At 38.6% G+C, this 17361-nt stretch overlaps 1 protein-coding gene across 1 annotated transcript; it reads left to right on the forward strand.

The window, feature by feature from the left end:
• Nucleotides 1-534: 534 nt before the first annotated feature.
• Nucleotides 535-10779, forward strand: LOC106069987 (uncharacterized). Its single transcript, XM_013229776.2, has 8 exons — nt 535-662; nt 2324-2509; nt 4504-4643; nt 6588-6814; nt 8091-8247; nt 8427-8513; nt 9063-9112; nt 10333-10779. Coding segments are annotated over exons 1-8 (1062 nt in total). The 5' UTR covers nt 535-660; the 3' UTR covers nt 10546-10779.
• The last annotated feature ends 6582 nt before the right edge of the window (nt 10780-17361 follow it).

Genomic DNA, 17361 nt, shown 5'->3' on the forward strand with positions numbered 1-17361 from the left:
GGATAGTCTCCACATCAAGGAGTCCTAATTAGTGCATCACATGTGTTTTTAGTCTTTGGTAGCTTTGAAGGACATGGTCTGCATTCTCTGGTGATGCTCCACAAGTGAAGGTTTCGCAAGCTCCGACTTTAAGTTTCCGGAACATATGTTAAAACTTAAAATGTACAAATACTTGTTATCTAGAAAACAAAAATCCACATATTTTTTTTACAATTTCTCTCATTAACGTAGATCTAGAACCTTTTTAAAATCTTTACACTGTGGCCCTGTAAATATATAACAGTGTATCACTGTCGATTTAAGAAAAGAACTTATATTTAAATTAAGTCAGTAAGATAAAAAAAATTAAATCCATTAAAATAAAAATAGAGTAATAGGATGACATTAGGACAGAAATGTATTTCTTGTATTGTGAAGACCAATATCCCAACTTTAAAATAGAATCTCTCTGAACCATAAAAGAACATTTTTTTTTAAATTACCCATCTTGGTATTTCTGGGTATTTCTTGTTCAGACTAGCTCACTTCTCGGACAACGTTGGCCTAAATAACAAGGGACATTTCAACTGGGTTAGAAGTTCATTAGGTTCAAGGCAACGACAGAGCAGACACGTCTCCAAAGTTTCATTCAAGCAAGTCGACACACTACCTGAGCAGAAAATGTAAGTACCCTAGCATGTCTTTACATAATGGAATCTGAGAGCTAGATCCATGCACTGCTTATGTATCATAGGACTTAGTGGAGAAAGATTTTAAATTAATTTTAAAAAATAACTTTTAAAAGAAACAATTTCTCCATTATAGAGCGATTCAGTTTCTTCTTTACTACTAAATAGATTTAAAAACAATAGGACATTTTTGCCCACCTCACTTCCCCCAACCCTTAAGATAATGAATCCTGGTTATGCGAATGTATAGATCTACTAGACTTTATACTATTCTATTGTTTGGTCTTAAGATCTAGACTTAGAAGACTGTGTGCACAATTTTCCTGAGCGTTAATTTATGGAAGACTTTAATGAATAGGGACTACCTGCGGGAATACCCCAAGAGGTAGAGCCTGCTCACGATATTTTCTAGTCCTCCGGGCAATATTTATCTTTTAATACTTTGAACAAATCATAACGGTCGGACTATGAGTCTGGCCAACTAGTTAAAATAATTCTTTTTAAAGTTGTACATCAACTCTCAAAGTTCTAGGATAATCTTTAAGAGCCACTTTCCATTCGTTTTCTATGAATGTCAAACCTGAATAGAGTTGTAACAAGAGCAACTGACATTAAAAAAACTTTATTCTTTTGCATAAAGAGCTTCAAAATATTATGTAGTAGATTGATAGTCATAATGGCTTCTGCGGGGAAAAAAAATGCTTACTATATAACTAAGGCTAAAGTAGTCTACTTGCATACTTCAGCACTGGACAATATAATGTTCTAACCCTCGAAGTTATCACAATTGCAATTCTAAAAAATCGTATCCAAGCAACGTGACTATTACAGGATATTATTCTATACCAGTCGGTAAAAATGTCAGAACACTTTTGTCAAGTAGTGCATTGCTTAGTTGAATATCTTCAGTTTCTATGTTAGGTTTAAGCGAATCCTTTGTTCTCACAAAAACGATCCCTAAAGAAAGCATACAAGAGAATATCCACAAGATGAAATACGGATACTTTAAATAGATGAGCTAAAAGAAATAAATGCAACAAGGGCGATAATTACCATAAGCACGACTGTGTCCAGTCTCTTAAAAGGCCTCCGAATTTCAGAAAAATATTTTTAACAAATTAAATTAAACATAAAAAAATATCGGAAATGAAATTAAATTTTTACAAGTAATATTTTTTTTATTCATAAATGTTTTCGGATTTAAGAGCTTTGAAAGAGGGTGTATCCACGAAAACTCTGGTCAGGTTCTCCACGTACTTAAAGCTGGCACCGTTTATCTCACGTTTGAATGACAATATAGAAAGAGATTGAACTGCTCCGTGTTTAGTGATCGAAAAGTCTATAGTCTACATTTAGGACTATCTATACATTGTCCCATCAAAAGACTTTAAAAAAAAAACTCATCTGAAATATTCAAACCTAGAACTAAGACGATTGGGGCAGTAGTTATAAAACACAGGCTTTACGAAAAGCGGGTTACCATGTAATCGATGCTTGAGAGGCCCCTTTTTTAATTTTTGTTTTACAACTATTACTATAAAATTTGACCATTATTTTAACATTTATATCATGCATAAGAAGCAGCTCTAACGCAATAGACGCCAGTGGGTCCATTACTTTATTAATTCACAATGTTTGTTTGTTTTTCCTCACAGGTTAGGCCCCATAAGTCTGCTGTACTGTTTGGTCGCTCTAACCTTCACCGATGAAAGCGTGAAAGAAAAAGAACCCATTTATATAGGGAAGACAGCACTTATCATCATGGACATGCAAGAAAGTTTTATGTTTGATGGCAATGCATACATCAAAGGCGCTGAAAACCTCGTGGACGCTATTAACGAGTAATATTAATTCTCAAAATATTTTTTAGTGGCCCCCGAAAGGGAAAAAGACGCTACTAGATTAGTGTGTAATGTCCGTCCGTCCCGTTTAGATCTCGTAAACTAGAAAAGATAGTGAAAATCTGACACCATAATATTTTAGACTATTCATAGTTCTGATGCAACGGCTACTTTTTTTTCTAAAAGCGAAAAATCTCATTTAAATCACTTATGCAAGCATTTTTTTCATAAAAATACACCACTTTTACAACTATTCAGTATTAATAGTAACAAACGCTGAAGGCTCTTTAGTAGGGGAGATGACCTTTTACCATATTTTTCACATATTTATGCAAATGGTTTTAGATTTTGTCAAAAACTTTTTGTTACATTTGTTTTGCTAAGTTGTGTATGTTCTGTCTTATTAACTAGTACATTTACACAAAGTAGTTTTTTTTTTTTTTAAAGAGAAATCTATTTAATATGCTTACAAGTCGGACATAATTTAAAACAAGTAGTTTTTCATATTATCGCGTGGACCTCAGTGCAATGTCACTTCCTCACTGCACATAACTAAAGAGATTGACCCTTTGCAAAACAACCAGATATATTAGATATTCATTATAAGATTTTGAGTTTCTTTTTCCAGTCTTTGTAACCTTGTTAATAGTATTTTATAGCTAATCCCTTGTTACTTACTAAAAAATTGCATTTTGATCAAACTCTGAGGACATTAGTCCCAAATTCTCTCCTGCAATAGTCCAAGAGATAACCAAGATGATCATAGGTTTTCCATACACGAGAACGTGTGTGGCTTCCAGAACTTGAGATGAGATTCAATAGGTGTAGAACAGTTACGAATGACATAGCTTAGTTTTACTAAGACCTAGATCCTCCCGCGCCGTTCGGCACATTGAGCAGTAAGCTGTCTCCACAAAGATCTGTCACTGGCAATGTCTGAAGCCGCCTCCCACCTGGTGTCCACTGCTCTGAGGTCCTCCGTGAAGGTGTGGCGCCAAGTTATACGAGGACATCCCTGTTTGTGATTTCCTCATATTGGCCTCCATGTCATCGCAACTCTTGGTATTGCGTAGTTCATTTTGTCGGAGAACATGTCCGCAAACCTCATGCGACCTTTCCAGCACCCCTCACAACCTCACTAATGACATAGCTACGCGTGTGAAACGTTTTCGCGTATTTGAATCCGTCTTTGAATTCAGCGTCTTAATTCTGCTAAGACTGTCTGAGAAAAAAGACAAACCTTAATACTAGTATAGTTAACACCGAACAGATCATTTGTGAGTAGTCCCACTGAACACATCATTTGTGATAGTTAGTGAAGGAAAGGCTACCTATTGAGCCACTTAGTATATCGTGCTGTGTAAAGTAGTAAGGACCTTTTCAGACCTTTCTATGGGGCGGATGATGTAAAGGTCATCTGTTTCTTTGACCAACGATTAACATGTCATGTGACCAGCACAACAGCCAAATTGACTGTTTTCCACTCCAAATTTAGCATTTTCCTTTAGGCGATAGGATACTGGAAATTTTCATCCATCCACAAATAGCCTTTTCCACATTAAATGTCTTGTACCCATTAGAATTAAGTGGGCTCAGTTCCAAACCTCGGGAACTTTAGGGCATATGATGTAAACAGTTAGGTGGACTGGGGTGTTCTAAAAATCCCGAAATTTAAAATATTTAGATTCGAAGTTGTTTTCCACATTAAATATCTTGTACCCATTAAGTTGAGTGGGCTCATTTAAAACCTCCAGAACTTTAGCGCACATGATGTAAACAGTTGGGTGGACTCGGGTGCTCTAAGAATCCCGAAATTTAAAATCTGAGCATTTTCAGAGATTCGAACTCCAAATCCTTCGATTTGCAAGCCAAGCGTTTTACCACCCAAGCCACCATGCCCCCGATCGATGTGTTATGAATAGGGTCGAATCCTTCGGCGTATGACTTAACCGAGACTAAATTGTAATCGATTTTTACTTTCGTTTTATTTTCAGCATTCGTAAGTATTTCAGTCACCTGTTTGATGTGGTTATTTTTACCCAAGAGCAGCACCCAATGCTTCACGTGTCATTTTACCCTACATACCATTGCATGAGACCTGGAGACATCGTCGAACTTAACTACACACTAGACGGTAAGGATGCATTCATTGTGTTAAGCAATAGACTGGATTAACAACAGTGCAAGACTTGAGCTCGCGCTCTGGGCCTCACTCTTGGTCTCAAGTGGGCCTCACTTTGGGGCTCACTCTGGGCCTCACGCTTTGTAGGACTGATTCTCCAGCGCCGTTCGGCGCACTGGGTGGCAAGCTGTCTCCACAAAGATCTGTCACGGGCCAGATCCGATTGCGACGAGGCTCCATGCTGCCCAATGAAACCTGTCGGCGAAAAGTGTAGAATTCCCCCCCCCCTTTTTACCTAATCAAAAAAGAAAATGTTGAAAGATGTATCTTATGTTAGGGGCCCCCATTTTGTTTTCTCTGCATGGCACCATGACCTTTTAACTACCAGGAAAAGAGAACAATCTTAGGGTCCCTCATTTTTTTTCTCTGCATTGCACCATGACCTTTTAACTACCAGGAAAAGAGAACGATCTTTACTTTTTTATGGGACATCATAATAAGCTAACATATGTTTTATAGAGTTGCTGTTTAAAAGCAATATATAGTCATGAATACCAATAAGGTGGTGGTCAAGATACAATACTGCTCACGTTTTAAGTAGAGAAGCCATTTTACGACGCCTAATAAAAAAATTGAAATTAAAATATCCCATTAATTAATGTAAGTAGTAGATCCACGGGTTTCTCATGAAATTAGTTTGAGGACGATTTCATTTTGTTTTTGCAACCTTTCATTGATGTGGACCGCGACACGAATAACGGAACTAAAAATGGCCCGCAGATCGAATTGCGTTGGGCGTCAATGATCTACTAGGACTAACAAACATTTTGGGAGATTTGAATTATTTTTCGTTCTTGTTAAGCGATAATAGCATTTTAAGTTGGCAGAGGTCCATCGCTTTTCTCAATGTGTAGGACATCAAGAGGGCTTTCCGTGCTGCCTTTTTAAGTGTTAATATCATGACTGTCGTGACATTTATTTTGTAGGAAGTTGTTGGCATATCAATTGTGCTAAATGTTTGTCCTCGGTATGGCAGTCCTCGGTATGGCAGTCCGCGGTATGACAATCCGCAGTATGACAATCCGCAGTATGGCAGTCCGCAGTATGGCAGTCCGCAGTATGACAATCCGCAGTATGACAATCCGCAGTATGACAATCCGCAGTATGACAATCCGCAGTATGACAATCCGCAGTATGACAATCCGCAGTATGACAATCCGCAGTATGACAATCCGCAGTATGACAAACCGCAGTATGACAATCCGCAGTATGACAATCCGCAGTATGACAAACCGCAGTATGACAAACCGCAGTATGACAAACCGCAGTATGACAAACCGCAGTATGACAAACCGCAGTATGACAAACCGCAGTATGACAATCCGCAGTATGACAATCCGCAGTATGACAAACCGCAGTATGACAAACCGCAGTATGACAAACCGCAGTATGACAAACCGCAGTATGACAAACCGCAGTATGACAAACCGCAGTATGACAAACCGCAGTATGACAAACCGCAGTATGACAAACCGCAGTATGACAAACCGCAGCATGACAAACCGCAGCATGACAAACCGCAGCATGACAAACCGCAGCATGACAAACCGCAGCATGACAAACCGCAGCATGACAAACCGCAGCATGACAATCCGCAGCATGACAATCCGCAGTATGACAATCCGCAGTATGACAATCCGCAGTATGACAATCCGCAGTATGACAATCCGCAGTATGACAATCCGCAGTATGACAATCCGCAGTATGACAATCCGCAGTATGACAATCCGCAGTATGACAATCCGCAGTATGACAATCCGCAGTATGACAATCCGCAGTATGACAATCCGCAGTATGACAATATCCAGTCCATTGGTAGGGTTCCCCCTCTAGTTCTTCAGTTAGTACCCAGATTCGCAAGCATATAAAGTTGTATATTTCATTCCATTGATTTAGGGCGACTATGTAGACAGCACCCCAACGTACCCAAGTGGACTATTCCGGACGAGCACACAGTGGAATGTGACTTAGAGAAAGGCACTCACATTCTTGTCCAGCAAGAGCTCTACGAGCCACACAACATCGAGAGAGTGCTATCTGGAAAATATTCATCCAAGATTGTCAGTCGCCTGACTACTGACTGCTGTAATGATGTTATTGTGGTTAGAGGTCAATATCATCATGTAAGTTGTTTTGTTTTTTTTAAATGGGCATTTAAACTGAGTGGTTCAATGCTTGGCTTTCGAACCGAGGGATCAAGAGTTCCAATCCTGAAGCATGGCCTTTTTTGAATTTTGGGAAATTTAAGACGCGTCCCCTGAGTTCACCCCAATATAGATACCTGACCGTACGTTGGGGAGTAGGTAGTAAATGTGGCTGGTCGTTGTACTGGTCACGTGACACCTCGTTAAACCGTCAGCCATATATAGATCCTTGTATTACCCATAGATCTAAAGTATTTTAATTCATGGAAATGTAAAAGTTGCTTTACTTAGCATTTTTCTTTAGGCAATAAGATGTTGGAAATAGTCATCAATGGCGGCCCATCCACAAATAGCTTTTTGATGTATCCCGTATACAGAACCCGGAAGTGTTAGTAAGCGAAATGTTTGAATAGACCAGTGGTTCCCAAACTTAATATTTGAATAGACCAGTGGTTCCCAAACTTAATGTTTGAATAGACCAGTGGTTCCCAAACTTAATGTTTGAATAGACCAGTGGTTCCCAAACTTAATGTTTGAATAGACCAGTGGTTCCCAAACTTAATGTTTGAATAGACCAGTGGTTCCCAAACTTAATGTTTGAATAGACCAGTGGTTCCCAAACTTAATGTTTGAATAGACCAGTGGTTCCCAAACTTAATGTTTGAATAGACCAGTGGTTCCCAAACTTAATATTTCAATAGACCAGTGGTTCCCAAACTTTTCCCTTATCGGAAAACTTCGCACATTCTGAGTATGTAGCTGAACACCTTGCATTTTTTTAATAGATTAATTTACATGGTGGCCTAATAAATTTTTCCAGTAGTTCGCGGAACACCTTTTTTTTTTTGTTTGATTTCCATTATATTGCAACCCATTTTCTTCTTATTGCTTTCTCTTACTGAAACGTATTGCTTAAAAGGTAAAACGGATCCTTAAGAGTCAAAAGTAAATTAAGATCATGAATCCTGCGATTCACTTTTTGTACGAATATCCTCCAATAAATTTATTTTTTTAAGTGTACCTTATTTTGGAAGATTGGGTGCTTTTAGTTCAAACATTGACGGGTGTCTTAATTTCTGGATAGTTTGACGTGCCATATTTTGTTTAACCTTTGACCGGTGCCATATTTTGTTTAACCATTGACAGGTGCCTTATTATATTTAACCATTCACAGGTGCCTTATTTAATTTAGCCATTGACAGGTGCCTTATTCAACAATCCTAATAAACTGTACTTCTTAAATTGTTTCTTGCAGCTTGATAGCGCTTCGGCGTTCTATGAAAAGTTGAACAATGTACCAACCACGTTGCAATCTGAACTGAAGCAACGTAACATTGACACTCTGTTTCTGGTGGGAATAGCAATAGATCTTGGTATTATCCAGACAGTACAATATGCCATCTCGCAACTTAGTAGGCTACATTTATTTTCTGTTTTAAAGTAGTTGCTATATTCATTATTTAAAATCATAAGGTATTTTGTATGTATATTATATTTATTTACCGAAAATTGTTAAGCGAACATAAGTGTAAAAGCTTAGATTGTTTTTTTTTTAGCATTACTCAATTGATAACAAATTATTCAAATACAGATTACGAGGTTTACGTTGTACATGACGCCACTGTCCCCTACAAGAGAGAACGTCTTCCTATGTGTGAGTTTACAATACCAAAAATGGGTCAGTATAAATGTCAATTACTAATTTATAGATTTAATGTCATTACAAGTGCCCATAAGTGATTCCTATAATTAAATATATATGCAAATTGGTGATTCATAGACGACAGTATACAAGTCAACTAGTGATTCATCATTAAACGCCGATAAGTGGTTGATAGACGAGCAGGGTATCATATGGCCAGCACAACGACCAACCATCTTTATGTTCCTCAACTTATGTCGGGTTTAGACAGGCACGACACATCGATGTGCCAAAAACCAAAAATTTCAAGAAAAACAAAACCTGTCTTTACTTTCCCCAACTTAAGAAAGGAAGCCATTAGGGCTTTCTGGACCCAGAGGCGCCCTTATAATCCCAATCTTCAGAGGTTCTAGCCCAGAACCCCAGGCTCTGTAGCCAAACGCTTAACCACTCAGCCACCGCGCCCCTGCGTCTATCATAGAAACATTTATAACTATAACTATAATTTAAATTTAAAAAAAAAAAGTTTACGAATGACTCTCTTAAAATATTGTAAATTCTATCCTTACAATTTTTTTTCCACAGGAGCTCATTTGATATGCATGAACGACCTCTATAACATAAGACCTAAAAAGGTAAGAACCCTTCTTAATGTTTAAATATTGATACGCCTTTGAAATCCAGCCTGCTGAACAAAGCATTACAGTTCTCATGACCATACTGACTGACTGTTTTTGGAGACTTGCCCTGGCGTGAAGATTCCTGGCCGTGTAGACTGTCCTAGCTGTGTAGACTGTCACGGAGCCTAGTCCTGACCGTGTAGACTGTCCTGGCCGTGTAGACTGTCCTGGCCGTGTAGACTGTCCTGGCCGTGTAGACTGTCCTGGCCGTGTAGACTGTCCTAGCCGTGTAGACTGTCCTAGCCGTGTAGACTGTCCTAGCCGTGTAGACTGTCCTAGCCGTGTAGACTGTCCTGGCCGTGTAGACTGTCCTGGCCGTGTAGACTGTCCTAGCCGTGTAGACTGTCCTAGCCGTGTAGACTGTCCTAGCCGTGTAGACTGTCCTAGCCGTGTAGACTGTCCTAGCCGTGTAGACTGTCCTAGCCGTGTAGACTGTCCTAGCCGTGTAGACTGTCCTAGCCGTGTAGACTGTCCTAGCCGTGTAGACTGTCCTAGCCGTGTAGACTGTCCTAGCCGTGTAGATGCCGTGTAGACTGTCCTAGCCGTGTAGACTGTCCTAGCCGTGTAGACTGTCCTAGCCGTGTAGACTGTCCTAGCCGTGTAGACTGTCCTAGCCGTGTAGACTGTCCTAGCCGTGTAGACTGTCCTAGCCGTGTAGACTAGACTGTCACGGAGCCTTGTCCTGACCGTGTTGACTGTCCTGTCCATGTCGCAGAGACATGTTCTGGAAAACTTGTGACTTAGTAATTTTCTAGTCGACATTTACAACTAGATAAGCGAATGAGTTTAATCTTCTAACGTATAGATAATCTTATCGATTACAGACGTTACTCAGAAAGAGAAGATAATTACGTCCTTCTCATATGTCAATGAGGTCATGCAAGTTAATGACTTAAAACTCCTAAATCATAGGTTTTGTCTGACTGAATCAGACACGATTCAGGCAACCCATTCATTCTCTAATGGCTTTAGGGAAGGAGCTCTTGCGCGAATTAGTCCTAGAATATGGAATATGTTGCCTTTATCCTTGTCTATTTCATTAGGTTTTAGTTTTTCTATTTGTAAGTTGCGGTTTAGAGTTTTCTGTATTTTAACTTTTTTACCTTTCATTATTCTTTCCTTAAGTGTCTCGAATTTAAAACTCTCTGTACTTCAACGTTTTGTTTTGTCTACAGAATGTTAAAGAAGAGAAAGATAAGGCTGATAAATGTGGTAAATGTGGTAAATGTCCTGAAGGTGATACAGATAAAGCTGCAAAAGATGCAAAAGATGCAAAAGAATCAAAAGATGCAAAAGATGCAAAAGAATCAAAAGATGCAAAAGATGCAAAAGAATCAAAAGATGCAAAAGGCTCAAAAGGTGCAAAAGGTGCAAAAGATGAACTCTAAGTTTTGGACATTATTGATCGTTACCGCGTTTAATTCGGCTGGGTGGGATTCTGGCCAAGTGTTAGAAATTGTATTTAATATCTGTTTCCAATTCATTTTTGTTACGCGAGAATCTCGGCCACTAGTCATGTTTGTTACATGTTTCGCTATTAATTTTCGTAGCGAAGTTTACTTTCTTGTTAAAGTTTGATAAGTTGCAATGTTTGAAAATAAAATCCAATTCTATTCCAAGTACCTCTTGTGTTGTATTTCATCTGTTAGATGTGGGATCTTGTGTTGTATTTCATCTGTTAGATGTGGGATCTTGTGTTGTATTTCATCTGTTAGATGTGGCTTGTTTCGATTGAGAGCAAAGAGCAATTTGCAATCTTCCTAATACCAACACCCATCTTTAAAAGTTGACCTCAATTGAATAAACCACTCACAACCACTCAGTGTAGACGACTTTCTTCTTATCCATTCATCCATTCCCGTGGCGCTTCAACACATCCCTCCATTCAGATCTCTCCTGGGCCTTTTCTCTCCACACCCTAACCCCAAGCTGTTATAGATCTGCCTTTGAGTCGCCTGCCTTTTGGTTTTTGCCTGTATTCAATTTTCGCTCCAGATATCTGAATCTTTTGTCCTTTTTTTTTAATTTGTCACTCGGTGGGTCTTTATACCATTGATCATTGCCCTCCACCCTGTTTCACCTTGTATAGCATCATAGAATTTTCCTAAGAATTTTTCATTTCCAAGTACTTAGATTTTCGGTTGTCTTTGTCAGTGTCCAGGTATCACTTGCATATAATTCTCCTTAGATCTTATTACCACTTCGGCCCAAGATAGCCAACTCTGTATGGCAGAGTAGAACATCTGAAAAACAAGACACTTATTTTTTTTCCTTGGCGTAGACTGCAAATGTGCTTACAGCTCATCAGGCAAAACCTGACCCTAAATGAGGCTAGACACAAGCTTCACAGCTTGGCTACCAGTCAAAGATGTTCGAGTTCAAACTCCAAATCAATTCGATCCCGAGAAAGGGAAGTGGGAGAAAAAATTTAATTTGCTTTAAAAAGAAACTTGCCAGATTTCTGACGGGAGTATCAGCATTTTAAATGAAAATTCACAAATCTTGTGACGCTAAGTAAAATGTTTACTTCAGTTTTAGGTATTTAAATGAGCAACTGTGATGAAATAGGGGTTGTCAAAAACTTTTCTCTTAGTGAATATGTTTGTGCATTTAAAGCTAAATATATTGACAGTATAATGGCATTGATGTATATCAGTGGTCTTCAACCTTTTTTGGCCTACCGCCCCCTTTTAGTATTTTTTTATTTAAAAAAAAATCTCAATGAAAGAGAAAAGGATTTTATCACTGAAAGTCAGTCTTTTCCTGCAGTCAGAGGTTAGATGGCTACCGTGTAGAACAAATATTTTGTTTAGCCTGCTTTAAGTCCTCGCCAAGCTATAAATCCTCCTGTTTCTTAAAAAAAATAACTCTAAAATTGAATTAATAAATAGCTTAATAAACGAGCAATGCAACTCCGTTTCGAAATCCAGCGAACTTCAATTTACAATGAGAGTTTAACAAGCTGCTTATAATTTGTTTCACAAAACTGTTGAAAGATGTTTGGCTTCCAGCGCCCCTCAATTTCACTAAAACGCCTTCTAGGAGGTGCTAGCGCCCCTATCGTTTTGACGAAAGTCGGACGGATTAAGACATACCTCCAAATAGGAGAGTGTCACCTTTCCCGAACTTCTGGTAACTCTTTTATTGAAGGGAAAGTAACAATCTTCTTCAAATATCGCATTTAGTGAATATTGTAGTTTAAAAATAAGTATAGGTATCTTTATTATTATTATATCATAATTATGATCAATTTTTTTTTAAGGGAAGTAACCAATAAAACTAGATTTCAAGCAAATTTAATCAAGTTGTTTCCCTTGCAATCCTGAATTCTCGTGAATTAGCGCAACATGTAACCTGAGACTAGCATAAATACCCAGAAACTAGCGAATGTTAAAAATATGTATCTAATTGGAAAATACTTTATCAATAATAAATGCCAGCATAGATATTGATTTAAACTTCCGTGTTACACTTGCTAGAGCAGTCTTTGGTAGACCTCAAGAACAAGTATGGTCAAGTGTACACTCATAATGACTCATTCCCTCACTTTTATATGCTTCACAGTCGTTGACTTTATATTCCAGTCATATCCTGAACGACTTATACATTCGCTAACAAATATTCTCCATGGAAATTGGTTTGATAGCATAGTCCCGTCAACTTTATCCATGCCACAGTTTAAAAAAAAAAGGGGTCCCAACCAAGATGGGCTAGACATGTAGTCCGTTGGTCTGTTGAGTCACGACCTTATTATTATGTAATACATTCATTCTAATTTCTTATGTAGCTTTCCATAAGAGACGGTTTTGTTTGCAATCGCAGGTGCTCCCATGTGGGCACAGAGGGAAACGAAACGACAGACAGAAACAAAGAGAGCCCTAAATCAAGCGGTGTCAGGAACCCAAATTCCCTGCTTGGACCTGAGACGGATGATTGCCTCTGCCACCTATCGAGAGAAGCAGGATCGGTGGTAGGATGAGACCCACAACAAACTTAGACAGATTGTAGCGGATGTCAGGTGGCAGCTAATATCTAAGGGTCTGACAAGGCTTGGAAGGACGACCATGTCCAGACTTAGGATTGGCCACACCCACATCACGCGTTCCTTTGTGCTGAAGAGAGAGGACTCCCCACTTTGTGAGTACTGTGACTCTTATCTCACCGTAGAACATATCCTCCTTTGATTGCTCCAGATACCAGGATGTTAGGGGGGAAGTATTTTAGAGCAGACAACTTAAAACACTGTCTGCTAGTGTCAACAGTGTGAAAATACTGGGCTTTATCCTGGAGGCGGAGTGGACTACAAAAATGTGATTTGTAACAGGGCAAAGTAATTGTGAATATATAATATTTTTATAAAAATTATTTACATTTTTACTATTTGAGCTATGAACGGAACTTATTTTTAATAACTTAGCTGTATAACATTTAGATCTTGAGTTATAAAGAGAAAATAACTCTCATGGAATTATGGGCGCGACATGCCTAAATTGTGCCGATTTGCCAAAAACCCAAAATATCAAAACCCTAAATATCAATGGCAGGTGCACTTTGCAATCAATGCCCACCCAACACTTCTATCACTGCCAATTTAAAAAAAATGTGCGTAACATTTACAAACAAAGTGCGTTCCTGGCATTAATTCAGTATTAACAAAGTTACAAAGACAGTTTGTGCGAAAACTCAAACTCAAAATCGGCCCCCGAAGTGTTCCACAGAGGGTCTTCACCAGGATTCAAACAAATGACTATCGGTTCCAAACGCTTTACCCATCAGCCACATCATTTAGCGTACACTTATAGATTCAAGATCTATGTCTAGATCTATTATTAGATCTAAGTCTAGATCTACAACAAGATCTAGAATCTTGATATAGAATCTACTAGACCTAGACTAGAACTCGTATGAATTGACACGTTTAATTTTCAGATTATTAGACCTAGGCCAATGTTATGATCAGGAATAGTAGGGTTTTTGTTACCGGGTAACGGTATACTATGCTGTTCGTATTCGATTCATTTCTTAACTACTGTTTACATAATAAATAAATCTGCGCCCCTAAGCTGTCAGAAGATAAGTTATTGCCTTAATAATTAAAATGTTGTTCAATTTATTAATACATTTATAGTATATATATATATATAAATATAAATATAGCCTATCTATAGGCCCTATCTGGCTCTATTTAGTCTTATTTAGACTGTCAAGTATATATGTCAAATTCTGCGCGCAATAAAAGTAGTTCGTTATTTTGTAAACTTAGAACCAAAACGAAGTTCGTATTAAAATTATTTTTAAAAATAACATTTGAATCAGTATTCTATTCCATGAGTTAGTTAATAAATGGAAAATATATTTTAAAATGATCCATTGATACTTTTTCCATTGTGACCTTAAATGGAAATTTTTTGTACCAATGCGCGAAACTATGAATGAAGCTTGATGTATTAATGAAGAAGTATGTGACCTTTTTAAAAAACCTACCTCCCCTGAATTATTTCATTGCAAAGTGGTGTTGTTTTTTTTTTGAAAAAAATGTGCTTGCATAGATAATTTAAAAAATTAGATGGTTCACTTTCGTAAAAGAAAAAAGTAGCCGTTGCATCAGAACTTTGAATGATCTAAAATATAATGATCTCCGATTTTCATTTTCTCTTCTAGTTTCTGAGATCTAAATGGGACGGACGGACGGACGACCAAAGGCCACACAAAACTAATAGCGTCTTTTTCCCTTTCGGGGGCCGCTAAAAAGCAACGTAACGCCCTCTATATTTCTTATAAAGATATAGAGTTCACTGTATACATGTGTACAGTTATCGATACCTTATCAAATGTAACAATGTCTATGTGGAAAGGTTAGGCCTTTAGTTGGGTGTCCATCATATGAAAGGTAGGCCTATAATTGGATGCCCATCATAGGGAGTACAACTTATCGGCCGGATTGTATACAAATGGCCGGGCCGATTTTGACACCCAGTCCGCCCGCGCCCCTGTTTGTCATTGCCCATTCAACAACTTTTTTTTTGTCCATGCCTATTAATTTTTAGCACTGCTAATTCTTACACTACTGTATGACAAAAATCTGTTTTTGCCCGTTCGACATATTTCGGTCACTGTCTATTCGGCACACTTTTGTAACTGCCAATTTGACACACGTCAATGACACAAGGGCACTGGCGATGTTTCCTGAAGTGCGACTCTGGTAAAATGAAATGTATTCTACTTTACCATCACACATTCTCTATGAAGATACTGTATCGATTTCTCACCCCAAAATTCTGTTAGTGTCTTGGCTTATGCTTCTATATGATAATGTCCTTACGGAGTTTTTTTCTTTTTTTTTAAATGTAGTTATTAGCCAGACGTCCGGGTGGATTATACGGGATAAGTACTATTGATCTAGAAAGGACGGTATGCTATCGGGAAATAGATCACTTTATGTCCGGAAATGCCAGAATAATTTCTTCCAGCATGAAGGGGAGAGAAGAGAGGAGATGGGGACAAAAGGAGGTTGGGGGGGTGGGGGGGGGTGAACGAGACTGCTGAAAGAAATAGAGGGAATGTTTTATTAGTTCCTCGGGAACGATGTAGTTAAATGGAATGTTTTGATCTGTTCCTCATCCACTGTGTTCTGGATACGTTGTAGAGGGGAGTTGTTGGGCCCGTTGTAAATGTAAATAGATAAATAGCTACATGCCACGACATAAAAGATTAGCTTTAAGTCAGCGGTTTGCCAGCTTTTTCCTTAACGGAACACTCCGCACATTCTGAGTACTTAGAGGAACACTTCGCACATTCTGAGTACTTAGCGGAACACTTTGTTAATTTTAAGAGACATTAACTCATGTGGTGAGCTGCTAGTCAATTATTCCAGTAGTTCGTGGAACATTTATTCAGGCCTCGCGGAACACTAGGGTTCCGCGGAACACAGTTTGGGAAACACTGTTTTAAATAAATGGTTTACTCTTAGAGCAATGGGAGAAAAGAGAGAAAGTGAGAAGCAGAAATAGAGAATAATAATGTAGAGAGTTGGAGACACAAAGATAGAAGAGAAAGAGAGTTAGAGACTTTGAGAGATTGGGAAGACAGAGAAAAAGAATTAATAAATGGGGCAGTCATAAAGAAAGAGATAGAGAAGAAGAAAGATTTAAGTGAGAGATTTTGGAAGGAATATAAAAGAGAGAGAAAGAGAATGAGGTAGATTTAGAAAAAAAAATCATAGGAAAACAAAGGAGAGGATTTAGAGAAACTAAAGGACGAGAGAAAAAGTAAGAAAGAGAGAAAAGAGAGAGAACGGAGCCTAGAAAGACAGAAAAAAGAGAGAGAGCGGAACCGAGAAAGACAGAAAAAAGAGAGAGAGCGGAACCGAGAAAGACAGAAAAAAGAGAGAGCGGAACCGAGAAAGAGAGGAAAAGAGATAGAGAAACCTAGAAAGAGAGAGAAAATGAGAGTGCGGAACCTAGAAAGAGAGAAAAGAGAGAGGATGGAACCTAGAAAGAGAGAGAGAGAGAGAGAGGGACCTAGAAAAAGACACAAATAGAAAAGGAGAAACAGAAAAAAAAATACGATTAAAAAAAATATACGAAAATGAGAAGTTTTAATCTAAAGTGAAATCAAAATGTACTTAAAATACACCGAGAAATTAAAGAAAATCTTATATTGCTGAACTAACAGGGAGAGAGGGGGGGGGGAAGAATTAGTGAGAGAGAGGGGGGAGAGGAGAAGTGTAAGAGAGAGAGAGAGAGACAGAACGAGTGATAGAGCGCGCGAAAGAGAGTGAGTGAGAGAGAGTGAGAGAGAGAGAGAGAGTGAGTGAGAGAGAGTGAGTGAGAGAGAGTGAGTGAGAGAGTGAGTGAGTGAGAGAGAGTGAGTGAGAGAGAGTGAGTGAGAGAGAGTGAGTGAGTGAGAGAGAGTGAGTGAGAGAGAGTGAGAGAGTGAATGCGTGAACGACAGAGATGGGGAAGAATGAAACAGAATCTAGAGCAAAGAAGTAGAAAAGAAACATTGACATGAGTTATCTTTCCTTCTCCTTACACCAAGCGATGATAGCCCCCACAATGCATTCTACTGACTGACATAGTAGCTGCCTCCCAAAATATATGCAATTGTGTAGCGTCGTCCTCTGCAAAGTGAGTCTACGACAAAATGGAGCTAGAGACACACTTAGGCAGAGAAAGATCCACGGAGGAGGGTCGGGGGTATGA

This window comes from Biomphalaria glabrata, chromosome 16, assembly GCF_947242115.1.
Source record: "Biomphalaria glabrata chromosome 16, xgBioGlab47.1, whole genome shotgun sequence".
Taxonomy (NCBI): domain Eukaryota; kingdom Metazoa; phylum Mollusca; class Gastropoda; family Planorbidae; genus Biomphalaria; species Biomphalaria glabrata.

Bases quoted from the DNA above. Each gene is read 5' to 3' on its own strand.
- LOC106069987 (XM_013229776.2), top strand. The intron at 4,644-6,587 runs GTAAGGATGCAT...CCATTGATTTAG, and splicing joins ACTTAACTACACACTAGACG to GGCGACTATGTAGACAGCAC. The intron at 9,113-10,332 runs GTAAGAACCCTT...TTTTGTCTACAG, and splicing joins ATAACATAAGACCTAAAAAG to AATGTTAAAGAAGAGAAAGA.